The sequence below is a fragment of the Pelophylax lessonae genome, assembly GCF_965119305.1.
Source record: "Pelophylax lessonae genome assembly, chromosome: 6".
NCBI classification, from domain to species: domain Eukaryota; kingdom Metazoa; phylum Chordata; class Amphibia; order Anura; family Ranidae; genus Pelophylax; species Pelophylax lessonae.
The window spans coordinates 30170390-30194387 of NC_138773.1; the positions used below are offsets into that span (position 1 = coordinate 30170390).

Consider the following 23998-nt stretch of genomic DNA (forward strand, 5'->3'; position numbering starts at 1 on the left):
CAATTGTCCGTTAAAGTCGCACAGCGCCAAATCGCAAAAAGTGGCCCAGACGTAAGACAGCAAAATCCTCTAGTGGCAAAGTGGTTAAACAGGAGGGTTGTGCATACCATAAGGCACTATGAAAAATTGAAAAAATAAAAACCTGACTGGGGCTCAACCCCTCTTTGAGTGACAGTAATTAAATCAAGAACCACAGATAGAGGGACCTAAAGGACAACTAGACACAATATCCATACATATATCATTTTATTGTATAATACACAAACAATACCAAAAACCACAAGATAAAATAATAATTGGCCAATTATAAACTAAATTCCCCCACCCCTTGCAGCTGCACCGAGAAGCACTTCTGAAAAACAGAGTATATCCTCAATTATGTATATAGGATTCAGATTGGAGTTTCCAATATAAAGGTAATGTGGAAAATCAACATAAACAAAAACAGAAACAAAAACAGAAACAAAAAATTATTTTCTAGTTCCTCTTAGAGGGTCAGCACTTTTTCCAAAGATATTCTTGTATAAAGTTTTGTGGCTGATAATATAGAGCATTCACACATGTTGTATGGCCTTCCAGTGGGTATTATTGCATGATTTGTAGATAATATATGCAATCCTAGGTGGATGAAAAATCGCCAGACCACTGGTGTATGAATCTTTGTTTCACCAAAGTGTCTTTATAGGAGAAGAAGAGGAAAGGAGTTCTGTGAATGCCCTTTAGGGGACTCAGTGGATCGTGAATGTATGTCAGAAAACTCCACAATGGGCTTGGATGTTGCCAATACACATAATCAACATCCTCAAAGCTGTAAGATAAAGTTGAAAACCCCCCGCCTGGGTATCAAAAAGGCACATGATTCTATGGACTCTGTATGTATAGGGGTATAGATAGCTGGAAACCTCCATGGGAAGTGTCTCTGATACCATAAAGTTTACAGTAAAGTATATATAGGCAACATAACTGCCATATTGTAAAGTATGCTTCCCAACAAGCAACTATCCTTTCATCAAAGATCACTTGTAGACGTAAGTCCGTGTAGAATAATATACAGGTACAGTTGCATATCATGGAGACATCAGCTATTTACTGGCACATAACAGTAAAGGCAATACTTAGCCATCCTTGGTAAGTTCAGTGAGTATCAGAGTCCCATACAATGCCTTTTAAAGCCATGATGTTTGCCGAATCCAGTCTGGCTTGTGGAGTGGGGGCTCCTTGGAGTGCTGGGGGTGCAATAGATTGAACGGAAAAAACCTGACCGGTTTCGCCAGTCACACTGGCTGCATCAGAGGTACATCTAATTACCATAAGGCACATGTGGGCCAAAAACAGCACATACAGTTTTTTGGTGCAAAGCACCCGTGACCTGCGCTCGGAGTGGTGTGAACTTTAGTCCACCTTATTAAGGTATTAAAGGTATTTCTGTAGCTGTGGACACGTCAACCCAGGAAAAATGCTACGGCCTTGCTGCCCCTTACACGACCAGGGAAGTCTGGAAACACTGCAACAACAAACAAACACAAGGACGCACCGGCCTAGTGCATTATCATTTAGATGGTTTATTTAAAAAATAGGATTAAAAATACTCACAAACGAGTTCTTGTTAAAAGCATGTCACAAAAGGAACGCAGTCCTCAGTAAAGGTATCCGAGGATGAGTAGTCCCTTAGATTCTTGAAGGCTAACGTGTTTCGAGGCCTAGCCTCTTCTTCAGAGCTCTGAAGAAGAGGCTAGGCCTCGAAACGCGTTAGCCTTCAAGAATCTAAGGGGCTACTCATCCTCGGATACCTTCATTGACATGTGGGCCAAAGCCTAGGGTATCACCAAGCCTCAGCAAACTGTGAAAACTTGTTCCTGATTTTGTTTTCCTCTGGACCATTGTGTCAAAATTCATCAAATGACCTAAAAGTAAAAAAAAGGTTAAGATTACAGAAGAGTCAGAAGACTCAACATAACTACGGAAAAATGGTTTCTTAGTTGGTGATTGGTAGTCTAGAGCTTAGAAAAATGCTTTTGTGGATGGTGTAGATTCAATGTGGTTGATTTACCAAAGGCAAATAGGCTGTCCACTTTGCACGTGAAGTTGCACTTTGCAAGGGTATTTTAAATCTTTGTGAATGTGGACTTTCCCTTTGTAAAGAATTGCGTTTAAGGAAAATAAAAAAACTGCAATTTTGCTTGCACATGACTGGATGATAAAAGCCAGCAGAGCTTCGCCACATTCACTAAGCTCTGGGGCAGATTCCCTTGCAAAGTACAACTTACTTTGCCTTCAGTAAATAAACCTCAACCATTCCAATAATATATTCACATGACACAAAGGTGTGCCTGAGTTCCTCCTGGACATACAGTAGGTACAGTTTGAGTGGGCATGCGTTTACTTTGATTCTGTAAAGAAATTATGGGTGCAATCTAATCTATGCAGGTTTTCATCAGCATCTGGTTATCAAGCACCATAAATATCTGGAGAAGAAGATAACAGATGTAGATCCCATTCTTCATAGTCTTCTACAGCAGGGCCTGATAACAAAGGACCAGTATGACCATGTCCTTAACAAGTCATCTGACCAGCAGAAGATGAAAGAACTCTACCAATATGTCCGACTATGGAAGACAAAGGAGCAAGACAAATTCTACATGGCTTTAAGACAGCAGCACTTTATTATCATCAGAGACATGGAAATGGCTGAAAGGAGACAGACATGTGGATTTAAACCTCTCAGTCCAGGTAAGTTGTTATTAAATTGCTCATAATCCACAGAATTATTTTTCTGTGGTTTGGATAGTATGCGGAAAGGTTAGGAGAACTTCTGCTGGGTTTTTATTACTATCTCTGTCACCATCTGTGACACCACCAATACAGAAAGTATGGGAAATCACAGCTATTTGGAACATTCCATTGGCCACTGTCTAAGACGGGATATCCTCTTGCATTGGAGAAATTTTCTTTTACGTTGTGTGGTGTCTCTAGCACAGAATGTGAAGGGAAATCTCCACAAAGATTTTGAAAGGGAATACTATGCTGTAACCACAAGCCAAGCATTTAGGTAATGGTTGTAGGATGGCCTCATTCACTTGAATGTGTAGTGTTTATGGCAGGACGGGTTAATGAGTGTTACATGGAGTATAATTATCACCGTGCCACACTTCAACCATGGCAGTAGGTACTACTAGGGTGGCTATTTTAACTTGCAGCTGGGTGGCCAGGGGTTGGTAAAACAATGAAGTAGCTGCCTATTTTTACCACCCTCCAGGGCTTTAGTCAACAGCCAAGTCTTTTTTCGTACTTTTCTTTAGGTACATGTGTAAGGTGGAGGCTGGAGTTATGGTCCATGTTCATATGCATATGCAGAGGATCTTTATTTTATTTACAGGGTTCCTGGGGTAGAAGATACTTGGTAGGAGTGATCTCCTTTAGGTTGAATTCTTAGAAAGTCTTGGAAGGTCTTAAAAAGACCACCAGGAGTACTTGTCCTTCTTAAAGCGGAGTTCCAGCCTAACACACTCACCTTATCCAACGGTACAGCGATGCGGCCGCCCGAAGCCTCGCTCTTCTCCCTCTCTGCTGTCCGGCGCCGGCATCACTGGTGTGGGCACCCAGCTGTGACAGTTTGCGGCTTCACAGCTGGGTACGCACTGCGAGTTGCGCTACGCGTTGTGATTGGCCGGCAATCTTCTGGGACCTCTGACATGTCCCAGAAGATTGCAGGGAGGGAAGGGGAGAGGAGAACTTCCGCTCAGGGCGCCGCTGCGCTCCAAGTGGAAGTGGGAGCGGGTACCTGTCAAAACTAGGTACCCGCTCCCCCCCCCCAAATGAAAAATGACATGCCAAATGTGGCATGTCAGGGGGTTAGCACTATCTATAGCGGAAGTTCCACTTTTGGGTGGAACTCCGCTTTAAAGTGGAATAAACCCTATCGTTTTAAGCCAAGGAAGCTGCCATATTGGCCTCTGTTTAATCTTCAACTGCCATGATGCTGCTTTTGTGATAAGTTATAACACCAGCCATTGTATAGTTTGACAGTTTGGTTGAGGGCACATTCAATATGACAGTTACATACGGCATGTGCCGGAAATGTAACTGTTTTTTAAACTGTTAAATCTATGGGTTTTATTCCACTTTAAATGTAGCTTGGGTGTTAGTGAGTGAGGAACGTAACAATAATCTAAAGATTTTCGGTTGTTGTATTATAAAGAATTCACATGTGAACAGGAATCTTGTTTTGTGTAATTGAGACTTTCCCGGTGCCAAAGTTAGTGACATGTGAGCAAATTTTCCTTAATTGGGGCAATTTCCATTATTCCAGACTGCTGACACAATAGCATTTTTAGAGAACTTAGCACTATCATTTCCCTGTTCCTCTGCTAATCTTTCACTCTATGACAGAATGGTAAACTGGTTGTACACTGGTAATTCCACTTCCTCACTAGGATACAACATATGTAAGACTATATTCTACACTGTCCTTCCATAAATGACAGAACATTTTAGGAAAAAAGATTTGCCACAGTAGAAAGATTTAATGTATTGCTTAAAAGTAAATAATTGTTAACAACTTTTTCAGTCTTTTTGGAAACTTAGAAGAGTGTGGCAGAAAAAAAAATCAAATGGTCGATCAAGTCTGCCTCATTTTTTATTTACATATATATTTTTTAAAATTTATTTATGTATTTATTTTTAATCTTTTTTTGTTGGAGTATAGATCTACAATTGTCCCAAGCATGTATTTATGTTAGATCTTAAAGATGAATTAATATTGAAATGCTTAGATCATAATTTGTAATCCTCCAACCCCCTGTGGTAACCTCTGTGAAAAAATGGAATAGTGTCACACATCACAAATGCCCCATCCTGTGCAATGCCAAGCAATATTCTCCAAACACGTCACCCAAGGAAGAATAATGAAGGATGGAGTAACTGGGGGGGGGGGGGGCATACTTATTAGTGGGTAAACTAAACATTTTTGACCATTGTTCACCATCATTTCAAAGTCTTTACACAAGTTATCAAAGCATGTACAATTCTGCATGTTTTCTTTTTTTTTACTTAAGTATACAAAATAAGAGCCTTATATTTTCTTAAGAAGCAATGTAAAGATTATTTAGGGGGGCAAATTAGTCATGGAGGTATTGTAAAGTTAACTGATATAAACTGACATTTAAATTGATCTGTGCATCTACAGTAGGCTTGCGGCCCTTTATTCTCTTTTATCTGGCCCTTGGGGCACTATTCCTCCCACTGACACCAACAATTGGGCATATGTCCTCATACTGACACCCATGAAGGGGCATAAATTCTCCAACCACAAACAACATGGCAAAATTCCTCCTAATGACACCAATGTCGGGGCACAATTCTTCCCACTGACACCAATGATGGGGTACTACTCCTCCCACTGACACTGACAATTGGGCATATGTCCTCCCACTGACACCAATAATGGGGCAAAATTCCTCCTAATGACACCAACAATGGGGAACTAACCCTAGCTTCCTAGCCCCAACACCAATGATGTGGCATTGTTTACTCCCACTGACATCAGGACATTCCTACTTCCATTGGCCTCAGACAAACACCCCCCCCCCCCCCCCACACACACACACACACACACACATATACTCTGACCTTTTTTTTATAAGTTTAGAGACCCCTATCCTAGGGTATCAGCACTCACCCCTTGTTCAAAAGCCCCCCACCCACTTCACATCAGAGCACCCCTTCACATCAGAAGCCCTCTATCACTCAGAAGTTCTTCCTTCATATCAGAAGCCCCTCATTACATCAGTAGTCCCCCCATTACATCAGATCTCCCTCCTCCATCACATTAGAAGTACTCCCATCACATCAGAAGTCCCCATCAAATCAGAAGTCCTCCCTTCACTTTAGAAGTCCCCATCAAATCAGAAGATTCTCTATTACATCAGAAGTCCCCCTTCACATCAAAAGCCCCCGATTACATCAGAAGCCTCCCTTCACATTGAAAGTGCCTCGTCATATCAGAAGTTCTCCCTTCACATCAGATGCCCTGTTTTACATCAGAGCCTCCCCTCCCTTACATATCAGATTCCCCTTTACATCAGGGTCCCCATCAGAAGTACAGACCAGCTGGGGGGGTCCTGCCAGCGCTTGGTACAGAGACTAACACTGTTTGCAGCAGACTGAGAGGATGAGCTCACATTGCCTTTGATTTCTTGCCAGAGGCACTGAGCTCAGTGGACAGCTTGGAACCTTGGACCAATGGTAAAGCACCATTGGTCCAAGCTGTCCAATAAAAATGCTGCAGTGGAGGCTCTCCTCTCACTACAGTGTCATAGAAGGGGGCATATGTCTAAAAGACAAATGCTCCCTTCCAGCCCTCTTAACTACAATGAAAAAAAAATGAGTTTATGGGTATAAGGTTTACCCATAATCCCATGTTTTTTCACACAGTTAAAGAGGAAGTAAAGCTTTCTCTGTAACTTGTACCTATAGGTAAGCCTATGATAAGGCTTACCTATAGGTAGTGTAAATATCTTCAAAACTTGTACTGTTTAGGAGATATTTACTTTGCATGCAACCAGTGACATCACTGGTGCATGTGCTCTGACCCTTTCACGTCTGTCACATGTGCTCAGGGTGAACCTGCTCTCATCTGTGAAAAGCAAAGGACACCAGTGGCAGACCTGCCAATTCTGATGTTCAATGCCAAATGTAAATCAAGCTTCATGGTGCCAGGCAGTGAACACAGGGCCTACTAGCGGATGTTGGGCGTTCAGGCCGCCCTCATGAAATCTGTTTCCAATTGTTTGGTCAGAGACATTCACACCAGTGGCCTGCTGGAGGTCAGTTTGTAGGGCTCTGGCAGTGCTCATTCCTGCTTCACAGAGAATGAATGGAGTCAGGCCTTTACCCACATATATAAAGTTACCAACTGTGTATCCCATTGGGAGAACAACCCATTGGCTGGTATCTTACACCTTATAGGCTTTCTCTCATGTATCCCCATACCTCTTCAGACTGCTGGAGGAATCGTGGTGGACAGGGTCACCTTCTACACATATTATGGTCTTGTAAATCAATTGTTAGTTTTTGGAATTCAATATTCTCCCTAATCTCATCCATTTCAGGTATTTGAAACCCCCCCCCCCACACTCCATCCTTGGCCCTTTTGGTACTCAACGTCACCTTCTTCCCTGGACGACTCCGAAAGGTAGTCATGCACATCCTGATAGCGGCCCGTCTCACAGTCTCTAACAAATTAATAGAGTGCATCTACAGTGTTCTTATGTGAATATTTCTTTGCAGTGGTTAATAGTAGCCATGAAAAATTTAGAAGTGAGTGGGAATAGTAATTAATGTTTAGCAAACTTCGGAATCTATCTCCTATATGATTGTATACAATCTGTGGTATATGGGCTTGAGGATATGTACAGTACCTTTACAAGTTCTAGACTGGTGTTATGTACTTGCAGGTGGAGAATATTGTTGAATTCTAGAAGAATTCAACAATATTCTTGTTCTGTTTTTTATTCTGTTTTTAGAGCTGGTTGAGGTGAACAATCTCCACCATCTTGCCTTATCTGCTGTGTACTGTATATCATAGCATCACAGCCTGTATGTTTCTGTATCTTGTAAAAAAAAAAAATATATATATATTGTTAAAAAAAAAATGGACAGACTAGCTGATCTGAATTCTCAGGCTGTGCACTTAGTCACTTAGTCTAAGGATATGCCATTGGCCCTAGCTGGCTGGATAATATCTTGTAGCAGGCTGGATGTGGCCTGTCATCTTTAGTTTAGAGACTCCTAATATAGACTAATGCTCTTTTGAAGCTGTTAATTGGAAATTACCAAAAATCATTTTCAAAACATACCGTATATACAGTTGAATATTAGAGTTTTGCTTTTCGTTACAGCCACAGAAACTTTTCTACAGAATCAACGGCAACAGCTGATAGAAAAGGTCATCTTGGTAGATCCAGTTCTCGATGACCTCTTGGACCAAGATGTGCTACAGAAGAAGCAGTATGACAATATAAAATCATATTATTTACACCAAGAAAAGATGAGGGAGCTCATGGATATCGCTAGAGATTGGGGTGACTATGCCAAATATCTGTTGTACCAGGCACTTCGCAAACACAATAGTTCAGTCATTAGAGATTTGGAAAGGTCCAATAAGAAGAATGCAAAACCAGGATCGAAACCAGCACCAGAGGGTAAGTGTCCACAGATATTGAAGAAAACTTATTCTGTAAAGTTCAAGTACAGCAAACAGCTTAATTCACAGTTATTATTCAATAACTGCCAAAAAAATTAGAATTTCTGTTTTGCAAGTTTTCTAATCCATTTTAGGGCAGGGCATCCGGGTTTTAAGCTTACTTGTCTCTACTGCATATAAAGCAAAATAAAGCAATATATCTTGATCAAGGGCTGTCAAAGGCCATCTGTGAATGGTTCATGAATAAAGAACAACACACTGCTGGGGTGAACCCCAAGCTTCATCCATCTACCCCTTCCTAGAGATACCCTTTATAAAAATTAGACGATACAATGGACTCTGTATACATTGCGATTAGCTTTAAATAATATTGTAGCCCCTATTAAATGTTTTCAAGCTAAACCCTTGCAGTGCGGGGCGGGGGGTAGCTGCAAGGATTTTCTTCTTTAATCCTGGAGTCTAGCTCTAAGGAGAAAAAAAAATCTAATTTTATGCAGTCTGAAAATATTCCCTTGATAACCTGAACAGTCAGAGGTCAACCTATATGAAGATGTGCCCCTGTTAAGAAGATCCACCCCCTCTATTTGCATAAAAAGAATATTTCAACAGTTCATGCGCTGACCAGATGCACAAGGCTGGCTGGTGGTCTTTTTAGAAATGAAAATACACACTTTTCCAATGTGAGGTCATTGCAGCTCTACTTGTTTCCACTGGGTGGCGGACAATGAATCTATATAAGAATTACAAAAGGAGACACAAGCGCACAGCTGCCCCCGCGTAATAAAGTTTTAATAGGACAATGGACAACACTTCTGTAGATAAACTCACATATTTCAAGATGGTAATGGGCATATAAATCGATAGAGTCCCTTTTTTCCTCTCTCTCCCCGCATGGCTCCTTCAAGTGCTACGTAGCTTGATTGCCGCTCCTAAAGTGCCTGATGGCGGGACCCAAATCCTCCTCGCTAAGGCTCCGGTGTTCTCAGCCCAGTGTGTCTGCTCCCAGACCAGCCAGCTAGCCGCCACTGCGAATGGGCGCCGCGGCCCTGCTGGAAGGTTATATATGGAACAGGAGTGAAGAGGTGACCTGAGGAAGGAGGCTCCAACTCCGAAACACGTCATCATAGCAACCAAGTAAGCATGCAACGTCATCCCGCTCTTCACTCCCGTTAAGACATTTGGACAGCAAATGATTTATATATAATATATAAATATATATATATATATATACAGTATATATATATATATATATAAATCCCTTAGCGTTTCTTTAGTAAACAAGGTTCTGGGCTCACACTGATACTGGGCATATGACAGTATTGGAATTGTCATGTGCCTTCTTCCAATGGGGCAGAGTGGCTGCCTCTATGTCACATTCCTAGAATAAGAGACTGCCATATTCTTATCTATCGCCACGTTGTTTAGCATTCATAAGCAACCCTGTAGCAAAAAAAAGTGATGTGCTTCAAAAGTGTCCTTAAAAAAAAAAAAGCTGATGTCTTCTACCTTACCTCCATTCCAATGCTGCATCCTCCAACAGTTTAGTCTTTCAACACTTCCGTATGTGTCTGATGCCTATGTCCCCCACCGTGTGTTGTGGTTCCATCTTCCAACCCTTACACCATTACAGACCCAATAACATGTTCTTGTCTTTCCACTTTCACCACATGGTGGGGAGGATCTGCGGGCAACTTTCAAAAAGACTAAATAATGAATCCAACAAATAAATAATAAATTCAATTGTACAAACATTGATCTTGTTTTAAGGAAAATAACCTTTATCTTAACAGGCGGCTTTAATTTTTGTTTCAGAAAAAATGCAGTCACCAGTGGAGCCTTCTCAACAGAATAAACTTGGTATGAATACCTAAAGGTTGGGATAGGACATAATTACAATGTGATATTACTATTGGGTGTGCTTATTTACCTATCAATAATTTCTTTTGAATGAGCTGTCCCACCTTCACTAGTTGGCTACAGACACTAGAGAGCTGGGCACCTTCCAGACATCTTCTCAGTCTTAAAGTGGAGTTCCGGCCTATTTTGCAACTTTAGTGATTCCTGGAGTGCTCGCTATGCTGATCAACAATTGGGCATTTTCAATTTTTTTCGGGGGGTCCCTTACCTTATTTTCAGGGCATTTTTGATTGTACTTCCTCCTTCTCCCCCCTCTGTGGCCGCGGCCACCGACATCACTTCCACCTTTGCATTGCATCCTGGGAGCTGTTTGTCATCACTCCCAGGAGGCTGGAATCAGGAAGAACTCCCAGAACACTCCCTGGAATCAGGAAGAAGGACACAGCAGATTACACTGCGGCTTCAGATGCCCATATCCAAGATGGCCGTGCCCAGATAGCGTTTTAAAAAGTAAGATTTTGACTAAAATCCAATACTGTACACCTTGTAAGTATGAGAATAGCGGTTCTGTAAAGGGCGATGGATTAGTATTATAGGGGTATTTTTAGTTTAAAAGGGTATTTGAGGCCGGAACTCTGCTTTAATTTGGCCATACACTATGATATTTCTCGACAAGCATTCTAAAGTTCAAAAAATTCTCAGTATCTTTGAAGATTTGACATACATTATGTCTGTTCGAAATCGCCTAAAAATTTTGTTTGCGTTTAACATTTGATTTTGGAGTGAATAGACCCTGTTCACTGTTAGAAATTAGTTAATTCAGAGAAAAGTTTCCATCTTGTTCTTTTAAATTCTCTTGCTACTGTGGTAAAAAATGAACACCGATTTTACCTCATTAACCAATGGAAAATTGGATGAATGTTTGAAATGTGAAAAATTTTGGATGCGATTCTACCAATGTATGGTCAGCTTTAGGAAGAAAGGGGAGCTCAGGGCAGACATGCCGATATACTGAATATCAGTGGCCAAAAAAACAGCTAAAGGGGTAAACTAAACCCTACCAGCCAATGCACAAAGCTGGCAGAAGATAAAATCCTGGGATAGAAAATTTTGAGATGCACTAGTAGACATGGCTTTACCACAGTGGCCACATTTTTATGTAGTGGTTGCCAGAGGGCAGGAAAGACAGGGTAGGTGATAAAGTACTTATTACTGACTTTAACCGGTTGCCGACTGCCTCAAGTACATATACTGCAGCAGTCAGCCCCGGCCAGGCAAAGTGACGTATGGGTACATCAGTAGCCTGTCACTAGCTTGTGAGCCAATAGCGGGCGCGCGCCCGCCCCGGCTCGTTCGCTAACATGTCAGTGCGTGTGACCGGCGGACCTGATGTCCACCGGTCACTCGCGATCGTTCGCCGTGAAGGGAGAAAGGCAGGCGGCTAATGTAAACAAAGCCGCCTGTCATTCTTCCCTGTGTAAAAATGGAGATCACACGGGTCTACTATGTAGGACCGTTGATCTCTGTTCTTACACCAGTAGCCATGTCCAATCACAGTTAGAATCACGCCCCTAGGGACATGCTTAACCCCTTCTTCCCCAATAAAGTTAACCCCTTCCCTGCCAGTGTCATTTTTACAGTAACAGTGCATATTTATAGCACTGATTACTGTAGTAATGTCACTGGTAACCCCAAAAGTGTCAAAAATGTCAGTCAAGAGTCCGATCTGTCCACCGCAATGTCGCAATCCCACAAAAAAAATCTCAGATCGCCGCCATTACTCGTTAAAAAAAAAAAAAACAACAAAAATGACAAAAATCTTTCCCTTAGTTAGTAAACGCAATAACTTTTGCGCAAACCAATCAAAATACGCTTATTGTGATTTTTTTTACCAAGCATATGTAGCAGAAAACAAATTGGCCAAAAATGTTAAAAAATTTTGATTTTTACATTTTTTTAGGGGAATTTTATATAAAAAAATGTGAAAAATATTGTTATTTTTGCAAAATTGTCGCTTTTTTTTGTTTATAGCGCATGATCAAAAAAAATCGCACAGGTGATCAAATACCACCAAAACAAAGCTCTATTTGTGGGAAAAAAAGGACGTCAAATTCGTTTAGGTACAGCGTCGCACGACCGCACAATTGTCCGTTAAAGTCACGCAGTGCCGAATCGCAAAAAAAACCCTGGTCAGGAAGGGGGTAAAATCTTCCGGGGCTTAAGTGGTTAAAAATATAAACTGCTACAAAAAAAAATAGCAGATGCCCTTTTTAAATAAAAAGCAGCTGACTGTACTAAATCAAAAGTTCTGTTTACTCGCCTGTATTTTTACTCCTAGAAAAAAGACCATAGCTAGGTTCTGAAGAAAGCCAAATATCCCCTTTGAAGAGCTTACATCTAGCAATAACCTGTGCATGATATATGAGAAAATGGCAGCCATATTAGATGATAAGCTATCCAGATTTCACAAAATTCAGAAGCCCTGCAATACACACCACTTACTGGTAGTCTTTGACTGTACCTTTTTACTATGAAAGGTTTGTTAGCAAGGCTTTGGACATTAAGTACCGGCCACTACTTTCCTCTCCTTTTCTCTTAATTACCCCAAAAAAATATAAATTGGTAGAGAAATAATTTATTTTTATAGAAACTAACTGATTAAAATTAATTTTTTGTGCACTTTTCATGTAGCTTTCCCAAGGAGTAGTGGTTTAGAAGAGTGTGAGTGTATGCTATCAGTAAGGTTCATTCTAAAATAAATGTGACTTACTGTATATATCCAGTTTCTAAGTATGGAGTAGGGAGGAGACTTGGGTTTGTCACGACCAATCCCTCGTACACACGCATCGATAGTTGGCTGTGAATTTTCGGCCAACGTCCGATCGGTCGATTTTCGCCTTGTTAGTATGATGCTTTCGACAACCGACTCCGACTTTTCGGCCGAACAAAATCTGGTGTGCATGCTATAAAATTTTTGTTGGCCGTCAACAGAACGGCCGATTTTCCGTCAGTCGGTACAGATTTCGGCAGACAAAAATGTGATGAGCAAGACTGGGCATGCTCAGAGAAGAAAAAACACACGGAAAGTCAACCATCACATGACATCACTTCTGAAGTTGTTTTTGTTGGCCGAGAAAATTCGTGTGCAGTCTAGAGCACATTTCAACCAACACAACAACACTGGACAAATGACGGCCGATCGGTCGGCCGATAATCGTTGCGTGTGTACGAGGCTTAAGGATTTTTGTGTATAAAAATGTCTAAGCATTCATGCAAAACTCACAAATACCCGAAATGTCGGTTTCTATTTGTTACCATTTCGCCAGGCGAATGTATCATTCCGTAACTTATCTAAAGAGAAAACAGCCATAGAACATTGGACCAATAGAGAAAATAACCTAAAGGACATTTGACCAGAAGCGGAATGTTCTTGAATTCTTATGATCAATTTTTCTTAAGGATATTTTCGCTTTGGATCAAATGTTAGTGAATGTTACATCCGTCCAGCGAAAAGGCAAAAAATAGAAACTGATATTACACACATATTACAAACATTCCAAGTATTCATGATTTTTTCACAGATGCTGTGACATTTGCAGAGCCAAATTTTTTCTTTTCCAATATTTTTATTGGGTATTTCTTATGCAAAGTACAAAAGATGACAATTGTACAGATAGACATGAATACATACTATACCTATGTGTCATCTAGAAGACAAGGGGCACCTAGCAAGGTAAAATAACTTGGAAATCAGACCATGCTAAACCATATACTGGAACAAGTTAGGAGTGGCAACAACAATAGATGCGGTTTTCTACTGTCCAGTATGAAGACAGGTGTTACTTATCACTCAGGATTAGGAGGGAACTGTCAAATCCCCAAAAAACCCTAAGGGTCTTTTCACTCCTGTCCGTTTCCACCGGTGGACTCCGTTCTGCTCAGCAGGGGATTGATCCGCCGATCCCGGCTGAACAGGCAGATGACAGCTCCGTCTCCGCTCTGTGTGCGGAGATGGAGCTGCCAGATCCCCGCTGTCCTCTATGAGGGAATCGGATGAGAACGGACCCCATGTCCGTTCTCATCCGATCCGCCAGATGGATGGAAAATAGGGTTTCCATCTGTCCGGATTTGACGGACAGGATCTGATCGGATGGCAGCGCTGGAGATGTCTCCGCTGACATCCGCTGCCCCATAGGGATGCATGGAGGATCCGATCAGGTCTGCCTGAAAAACTGACAGGGGGATCTGATTGGACCGTACAGTATGTGTGAAAGGGGCCTAAAAGAAGAATAGGAGAAAGAAAAAAGTAGAATGAGAAGAGCGGGGGGAAAGTCAAATTTTAGAGGTGCACAGCTTCCCAACATGATCTCTGTCTAGTCTCCAAATATATATAATGTGTCCATGGATAGCCTAATTTTTTTTTTTAAATGAATCTTTTTTTCGTCATATAAAATCGCTGCTACTTTCTCTTTTACCATAATCCATGACAATTTTTCTTTGGCCCAATCGAAGGGGATAATGGGCGATTTCCAAAATCTGGCTATAGCTATCCTGGTTGCTAAGAAGATAAAAGAGATCAACATTTTAGTATGTCTCTGTGTCTCCTCAACTGGTCTATTAACCACTTTAAGACCGGAAGGATCTGCCCCCTCAATGACCAGATCCTATTTTGCGATTCGGCACTGCTTTATTTTAACAGACAATTGCGCGGTCGTGCGACGCTGTACCCAAACGAAATTTACGTCCTTTTTTTCCCACAAATAGAGCTTTCTTTTGATGGTATTTGATCCCCTGTGCGATTTTTATTTTTTGCGCTATAAACTAAAATATCGACAATTTTGAAAAAGAAAAAAAAACAATATTTTTCACATTCTGCTATATAACATTCCCCAAAAAAAAAATTCAAAATCAAATTTTTTTAACATTTTAGGCCAATTTGTTTTCTGCTACATATTTTGGTAAAAAAAATAGCAATAAGCATATTTTGATTGGTTTGCGCAAAAGTTATTGAGTCTACAAACTACGGAAAAGATTTTTGTCATTTTTTATTGTTTTTTTTTTTTTACTAGTAATGGTGGTGATCTGCGATTTTTTGCGGGACTGCGACATTGCGGTGGACAGAGTGGACCCCTAACTGACATTTTTGACACTTTTGGGGGTACCAGTGACATTACTACAGTAATCAGTGCTAAAAATATGCACTGTTACTGTAATAATGACATTGGCAGGGAAGGGGTTAACACTGTGGGTGATCAAGGGGTTAAATGTGAGCCTAGGGGAGTGATTCTAACTGTGGGGGAGGCATGGCTTGTGAAATTACCATAGAGACATGTGATCCTATATAGAAGGATCACATGGGCTCTATGACCTTTCCAGGGAGAAGAATGGTCAGCTGTGTTTACAACAGCCGACCGTCCTTCTCTCTCAGCGGGGAATGATCGCGGGTGTCAGACGGCAATCGGAGCCACCTGACACATGCATAAGCTTCCCCGCTACCGAGTGGGGGCAGGAACGCGCCGACAAACCTACGTCGGTTTGCGCAGGAGAGCCACCCTGCCGCAGTAAATAGGTGCCTATTGGTCGGGAAGCGGTTAAGAAGGGCTGACCAAGGAGACTTTGTAAGGTTTGTCCCTGTCACAGAATAAAGGAAACTGTATACTTTATTAACTTTCAGACGCTTCCATCAAATGTAATGTAGCCCCTTCTTGTCCGCCCCCATTAAAACAATTGGGGAGGCCCTCAAGTCATAAGAGGCTACTCTCCTGGGTAACATGTACCAGCATAGTAATACTTTATAATTTGCTTCTAGAATATAACTATTCATGAAGGACTTAGAGGCCAGGAGAGCCAGATTGTGCCATTCAGCTAGATTTAGATCCTTAGTTAAGTTTCGTTCCCATTTACATATACCGTATATGGTAATAACTTAAAAGGTGGAAGTCAGGAGACTGTATATAGCTGAAATGTGTCCTGGGCTCTTCCCGAGATTTGTACATAAGTGCCCCATTGTCGTCATTGTAGTTAAATTGTTATGTCATCCTAGCAATGGCCAATCTAAGCATATAAAAGAGTTCCAAGTACAGCATATGATGTTCATCTTGGAGTTTGACTCAGTAAGATACTTTGGGCATTGCAGAGATCTGCTATGCGGAGCAGGCCTTTATTAATCCACCACTAAAAATATTCCAGGGAGAGACCTGGGGTGAAAGCAGAGTTGTTAAGGATTGGAGCTACGGGGAGAATTGAATCCGTGGGTAGATCCCAAGAGATCCCATAAATTCAAAGCAAAGGATAAGGATGGGCACATAATGTAATTGTTGGTTTGTCTCTAATCAGTAACCAGGGGAGATGGTCTATTGAGTGGAATTTTAGGAGGGGTGCCAATAAGGAAGCTTGAAAATATTTCAGCAAATTTGGGACCCTCAATCCTCCCCTATGTGTAGGGGTGAACAAGGTGCACTTGTTCACCCTAGGTCTCTTATCCCCCCGGATAAATTTGAGTATCTTTGCCTTAAAACTTTGGAGATCACTGTCTGAGATGTCTACTGGTAGTATTCTGAATAAGTACAACAATCTGGGAAGAATGTTCATTCTGACTACCGAACCAGGAGGGAGGATCTGAAACCCTCTTTCCCCTGTCTTCCGCTAGCTTTTTATACAGGGAAGGATAATTGTGCCGATACAAAGTGTGGAGTGAGGGGGTTATGAAGGGCCTTGCGCAAAATGTTTAATTGGGTGATAGTTTCCAAACTAATAATGAGCAGGGTTTGTCACCCAGTGTGTAGAATTTCTGCCTACCCCATCTAATGGCCTTTTCTACTTTAGTAAAAAAAAAGGGTCATGTTTAAGGCCATTGAAAAAGGTGGGGTGCGCTAAAACAAGCATACAAATCCAACAAAAATACAATAATAATCAAACTGTAAATGTAGGATAATATGTGCATGATATATTCCAACAGTCCATAATGAATAAATCATGAGTGTCCGTCCATAGTGATGAATTCAAACTGATAAACGTGAAGAAAAGAGATTCTTGAATTTCAGTGTGAAAAACCCACCACCAGGTGAAATTCCTCCTTACCAGACGGAAATAAGGTGCACGCAAAATACAAATCAACTGATGACCACCGACAAAAAGTGCTTCCAATCTCCAAGTGAAACACCTAAAATGGTCCCTTACCAGACAGCAGATCTTAAGCGCTTGTTTTTCAATGATATCCACTACTTCAGACCACAAAGCCGATGGTTCACAAGCATAGGATATGAAGAACAAAAGCAGCCAATAGTGTGATATATTCTACACAGTTTAATGAAAAAACAGTATTGCACTTACAGGAGATGATTGGTAAATCAGCATAGATGGTATTTTATGCAGGGATTTCTTGAGCTAGCTCACGTCCGGTTGCAGCACGGACCACGAGCGATCATACGTGACGGTTACGCCTCCTCTTTGACGCGTTTCTTCCTATTGAACATCGACCGAGATAGGAAGCACTATAGAAGCACTTTTTGTCGGTGGTCATCAGTTGATTTGTATTTTGCGTGCACCTTATTTCCATCTGGTAAGGAGGAATTTCACCTGGTGGTGGGTTTTTCACACTGAAATTCAAGAATCTCTTTTCTTCACGTTTATCAGTTTGAATTCATCACTATGGACACTCATGATTTATTCATTATGGACTGTTAGAATATATCATGCACATATTATCCTACATTTACAGTTTGATTATTATTGTATTTTTGTTGGATTCGTATACTTGTTTTAGCGCACCCCACCTTTTTCAATTATTATTTGTATTCATTTGGCACTGAATATCGGTAGCAGCTTTAACCACTATTTGTGCACCCTCCCCACATACACATGTTTAAGGCCATACAAGATTCTTTTATTTGCTTACTCAAGTCCTGACAGGGAAACCTTTTTTGTTCCTGTACGAGTTGGTACAGAGCAGTTTCCTGTTCGTTGATTTTGGAGACCCTTTGTCATTTCATACTAGAGGCTATCTGCATTAACTTACCATTGCCGACCAGTTAACAGTGGGGGGAAAACTGATTATTAGAAAGAAGAGGTGGATGTCCAATTCTATTTGCTTATAAATAACAGGGTAATTTCATAAGGAGTTAAAGCACCATGTGTTGGCTTAGGGTTTGGACCACAAGTCCAAGACTGACATCTGTACTGGAGAATGATCCGACCATGGCACTGTTAAGATTTTAGCCATAGTGACAAATGGAAGTAAAGGAGAGAATGTGAAAAGATGGTGTATTCTGGAAAACGCCCCCTTGTGTGGGGTTACACTCTCTCCAGAGGTCAATGTAGTCATTGCAGTGGAACAGTTGAGCTATTTTGAGGCTCTGTTTCGGTGGTTGTTTTATGGGGACTTGATTTGATCCAGTGTGATATTGCTATCCCCACCCATGATTATGTGTCCTGTCATGTGTGGCAATAGGTTGTGTAACATAGTATAAAATAAATAAAAAAATTAAAATAAAAACATCTTGACCCACGTGGGGGAGCATAATACAGAAGCAAATTATTATTTTTATACATAGACCTCTAAATGGCATTCCAGTAGTGATTACATATACTTTATGAAAATATTGTCTCTAATTGGTGAATTTTGTTTCTATTTCAGAAAGACATAAATCATCTACCCTACAACACGGTATGAATAAACAATGAATAGAACAATATATTTATGAATAAGAACCATTCCTATAAGGCTTTGCAGATTGGAGTAGAGAGTTCTCCTTTTGCTGTACTGTATAATTTTTGTTTTTGATAGAATGAGGAATGGTTAAGACCCCTGTCAGTTTTTTCCCTCAAAATGTTGGTTTTCTCATTATTTGACAATGATCACCAGGACAGGGAGAATTTTACCAATGGGGATACAGGCAGTAATCAAAACCTGAAGCATGTATAACTGAGGAGCTGGATAAAACTTATTAAATTATGATTGAGGAAAGTCAAACTGTTTCATATGAGGAGCAGTAGCTATAGTGGGACCACTCTTAACAAAAACAAGATGCCAATGCTTAGGGGACCCAGAGGTTCCAATCCACATGTAAGGAGCCTAATGTGAGTGTGAGACCAAAGATATAAGAGTCCAAGATCTTTTAATATTGGTGCTTGTCCAAGGAAACTTCAGTCCTGGGTATATTTCAATTTAAAGCCTGCAAACAATTAACTCTAATTGATGACAGTACCATTTTTGAGTTTGCCTAACTGCATATTATTTTTGAACCTAGAAGTAGGAGATTTTAGAGCACCTGAAAAGATGGAGAGCCCCAAACCCCTTAGAAATGGTCTAGAGCAGTGGTCTAAAAAGATCAGCCCGGGGGCCGGAAGCAGCCCTTTGCTTGCCTATATTCCTCCCATTGACACCAACAATGGAGCATTATTCCTCAAACGGACACCAATGATGTGGCACTCTTTCTCCCATTGACACTAGCGATGGAGCACTATTCCTGCATTTTTTTACTCCAACTGACTCAGGACAATTTCTACTCCCAATGGCCACAGTCCAGCTCCCCTAAAGTCTTTAGAACAGTAAACTGGTCCTTTGTTTAAAAAGTTTTGAGACCCCTGGTCTAGAGCATGCATTCTTAACCAGGGTTCCTGTTGTTTCTCCAGTGGTTATAAGGGGTTTGTTGAGGTGAATGGTTGACCTCTCTTTTATTGATTATTGATCTCCAAATTGACAGTGTTTGCATAGTTTTGGAGGCCAACGCCAGTTGGCAAATGAACAGACAAGGACTCACTGCTCAAGGTGGTGTAATTGCCTGATGACTCACACAGGTGCATGCCCCAGCTCGCCTCCGTGAAAACTTGATTGAAGAAAAGGAATTGGCATCACTCCAGGTTGAGTCAAAATCCAGATTTATTGACTGGACATCCAAATTATGACAATCGTGACAAGGTAGACGCGTTTCACACACTGACTGTGTGCTTAATCATTACCCAGTTGGCAAAGCCAGCTTCAGGACACCAATGATCATTTTAGCTGTAAGGGTGTCATTCTGACTGCCACTCTATGGGGGGCATTTTTCCCATTGACCCCCAATGCATTGGTTTTACCAAGGGTTCCCTGAGACCTAAAAATTATTTCAAGGGCTCCTTTGGGGTACAAGAGTTGAGAAAGGCTGGTCCAGAGTATTCAGTTAGTTTAATAAAACAACCACATTTTTATTATTTTTCACCCAAAATTATTGGGAATGTGTGGCATGTTTAAAGTGGTTGTATGTATTTAATGTATTATGATAAAAAGCTTCTTTGCTGCACGTGTCACCCCTCACCCCCCTAATAATTACCTAAGCCTGATCCAGCGATGTGCATCAGATTGGAGCAGCGGCTCCCCAGGTCTGCCCCTCCTCACTGCACAGATTGATAGCAGTGGGAGTCATTCAAATTCTGTGACGAGGGAGCAGGGTGTGGGACCGAGCCACCCTCTCAGTGTCAATGGCCTGCAGGCAGACGACTCGGGAACAAGCTCACATGAGTACTCCCATAGGAAACCACTTCCTATGGGGGCACTCACTGAAGAGGAGGAGCCAAGAGCGCTGGCAGGGACCCCCAAAGAAGAGGGTTGGGAATGTTACTCAAAAACCAATTTAAGGTCAAAAGAAATCTTGAACCCAAAACATAAATATTATATATTCGTAAATGTACAACATCTCAATTATCTTTAACTATGTGCAGATCTGTCCTCTTGAAGAAAATTGCCTTTTTTTAATTGCCTTTCTGTTTTAGGATCACGGTCAAAATCAAAGTCAAAAGCTCAGCGTCATAAAACTACGAATCCTGGTATGAATACACATTGGCTGGAATAGAGACTTGTGGTCACACATTAATATTGTGCTTCCTATTCCCCTTCAAACACACACACACTTTATCTCTTCTCTTTCCAAGCTGGTCCCACCATTGTCTCACCTTCTGTTGCTGCCTCCTGTCGTTAGTGTATGCTGGGAGATCTCTCCACTGACAAAAAGTGAGACAGGGAAATAAGGCTACTGTATATAATTAGCATCTTTGTTCACCTTCTATTTCAGGCTAACAAGGAGATAAACATTTTGCTGCCGCCTGCCATTGTTTTTATTTTTTGGGATCTCTCCAATGACAGAACTTGAAGAGGGGAGATAAGGCTACACAATTCATATTCCTGATCATCTTGTCTATCAGGAAAATGGGAAGATCTATCGTTCACTGCCTTCTGCCATTGGTGTATTGTGGGAGCTCTCCACTGCCAGAATGTGAAGAGGGGAGATAGGGCTATACACTTAGTATCTCTGTTCACCTTCTATATCAGGGGAAAAGGGGAGATCTAGCCTTCACTGCATGCTGCCTTTGGTGTATGCTGGTTGCAATCTCCACTGACAGAACATGAAAAAGGGGGATATGGCTAATAAATCTTAAGGTTCACTTAGTCTTGGTTGCAGTACCTCGCTGCACAGGCCCACTCCTGGCCTCCTACAAAAAAGGGTGAAAACTGGTGCACAACAGGGGAGGGGGTGTCCAAAAAACTTTTCAAACTCCAATAGTGGACATACAAACATGTGCTAATATAATGGAAACAGCAACATAATAATAGCTGTGTTAAAGTCCATATAACAAGTCCATATGCATAAATCTCAAATCACCACACTCCGTAGGCTGCTCTGATGACAAGTAGAAGGGGCTTGTGGCGAGCTGAAAGGAGAACACAGGCGCCACACTAAGTGCAGTATATCAAGATTTATTATGAGTTAGCCAATGAAAAGGTACTCACAAGCGTGTGTATAAAAACAGCATGACAACATCATAATAGGGATAATAGTTCCCTGTGTCCTAATTCAGGATGGCACAAGCGGTCTCAGAGTGCTCGGTTGTAGTGGATGGACGAATGATACTTCCCAACTGCAGGGGACACAACACTGGCCGTCCTGACGTCACTTCCGGGATAGTTATCTCTGTATTATGTAACTCGGCCACAGCGGTTCTGCCGAGTGGGTAATATGGTGTACTTTAGGACCTAGTCAGTCTTGCCTCTCTGCTTACTTAAGCCCTTGTCCAAAATGGCGCATTATCGGCCTGAAGAAGGAGCGCATGCTCCGACAACGCGTCGCCGGCGCCATTACGTATCCCGGAAGTGACGTCAGGACGGCCAGTGTTGTGTCCCCTGCAGTTGGGAAGTATCGTTCGTCCATCCGCTACAACCCAGCGCTCTGAGACCGCTTGTGCCATCCCGAATTAGGACACCGGGAACCATTATCCCTATTATGATGTTGTCATGCTGTTTTTATACACACGCTTGTGAGTACCTTTTCATTGGCTAACTCATAATAAATCTTGATATACTGCACTTAGTGTGGCACCTGTGCTCTCCTTTCCACTCCTGGCCTCCAAATAGGGTTCTCCAGTCTTCCTTCAGTTTGCTTACTCTTCCATAGACTTCCAGATTTCCTCCAGTCCTCTGGACCAGCTAGCTTTCTTGGCCTCCCAGACCATCTCCTGATCTCCCAGACCTGCGTAGCTGTGCTGACTTTCCTAGTCCTTAGAGAAAGAAGTCCCCCTCACCAGGGATGCAGTCTCCAGCAGAAACAACCAGCTCTTCTGACAAGGCTCTGTCTCCAAGAGGCAGCAACTGCCCTGAGATATCCTCAGATCAGGCTTACAAAGAATTTGTGCACCTAGACAGATACACACAACCTGCAGAACTTCAAGAAAACCTGGACACAGGATTAAAGGTCCTGTGGTACCCAAGACTCTTTTGGAAACTGAGATTGCTAAACCCAGAGAAAGCTTAAAACACAGCTTTCTCCACTGATAACAAATTCTCTGGAGCTTCGCATTAAGCCTTAATGCAAATCTGGTGCCATTTTTCCAACCAATACCTAAATTCACATAGCGGTAGAGCCTCGCACTGTCACAATAGATACTGTACATAGGTCAGCACACCTGACTAATAATATCAGGTTGTCCTGGACCTTGATTCACATCTTCATGACTAGATCAAAGTAAAGAAAGAACTTATGCCTCGTACACACGCAACGATTATCGTCCGACCGATCGGCCGTCTTTTGTCCAGTGTTGTTGTGTTGGTTGGAATGTGCCTAGACTGCACTCAAATTTTCTCAGCCAACAAAAACCAACTTCAGAAGTGATGTCATGTGCTGGTTTACTTTCCGTGTGTTTTTTCTTCTCTGAGCATGCCCAGTCTTGCTCATCAGATTTTTGTCTGCCGAAATCTGTACTGACTGACGGAAAATCGGCCGTTCTGGTGACGGCCAACAAAAATGTTATAGCATGCACACCAGATTTTTTTCGGCCGAATAGTCGGAGTCGGTTGTAGGAAGCATCATACTAACAAGCCGAAAATCGGCCGATCGGATGTTGGCCGAAAATTCACGGCCAACTGTCGATGAGTGTGTACGAGGCATTACTCCAATCACAAGATAAATATAATCACACTATATATTTGTATTAAAAACGGACCAGGATCCTATTCAAATTTTCTTTGACAGTTAAGGTTCCATCCCTTATGTCCCTATTGAATAAAAACATTTCTACTTAAAACGATCATATATTTTATGTTGAAACTGTTTTTTAACATGTTTGGAAAAGTCTTTAAAAAAAATAAAATGCCTTCTATTTCTGTTTCAGAAACAAATTCAGAACTGTTACATTGTTGGAGTACGGATTCTGGTATGAATGCACAGTGGCTGGGCTATCTTTCTTGTAATAGAATGTTAATGATTGTGCCCCCAACCCTCAGACACACACACACATTAGAACCTGGTCACAGCAATATCATTCTGCCAGCTGCGTATGCTGGGAGCATTGCAACACTTTCAAATCATATTAATCTGCAATCGTTAAACCTGATCCCTGGTTTCATGGTTTCATCAAAGTAACTAAAATGCTATTATTTCTTTAAAATCTTTGCAGGCACCTACGTGTCAT

The 23998-nt window shown here is 41.5% G+C and overlaps 1 protein-coding gene across 1 annotated transcript in view; it reads left to right on the forward strand.

The window, feature by feature from the left end:
• Window positions 1-22550, forward strand: part of LOC309558514 (uncharacterized protein) — a gene marked incomplete at its 3' end in the record, with an annotated part of 33586 nt that extends 11036 nt beyond the window's left edge. Inside the window, exons 3-8 of the mRNA XM_082261594.1 lie at window positions 2428-2730; window positions 7899-8201; window positions 10016-10060; window positions 18696-18725; window positions 20810-20863; window positions 22486-22550. Coding sequence (XP_082117720.1) covers window positions 2428-2730; window positions 7899-8201; window positions 10016-10060; window positions 18696-18725; window positions 20810-20863; window positions 22486-22550 — 800 coding nt within the window. The remainder of the gene's footprint in view (window positions 1-2427; window positions 2731-7898; window positions 8202-10015; window positions 10061-18695; window positions 18726-20809; window positions 20864-22485) is intronic.
• Window positions 22551-23998: the final 1448 nt, after the last annotated feature.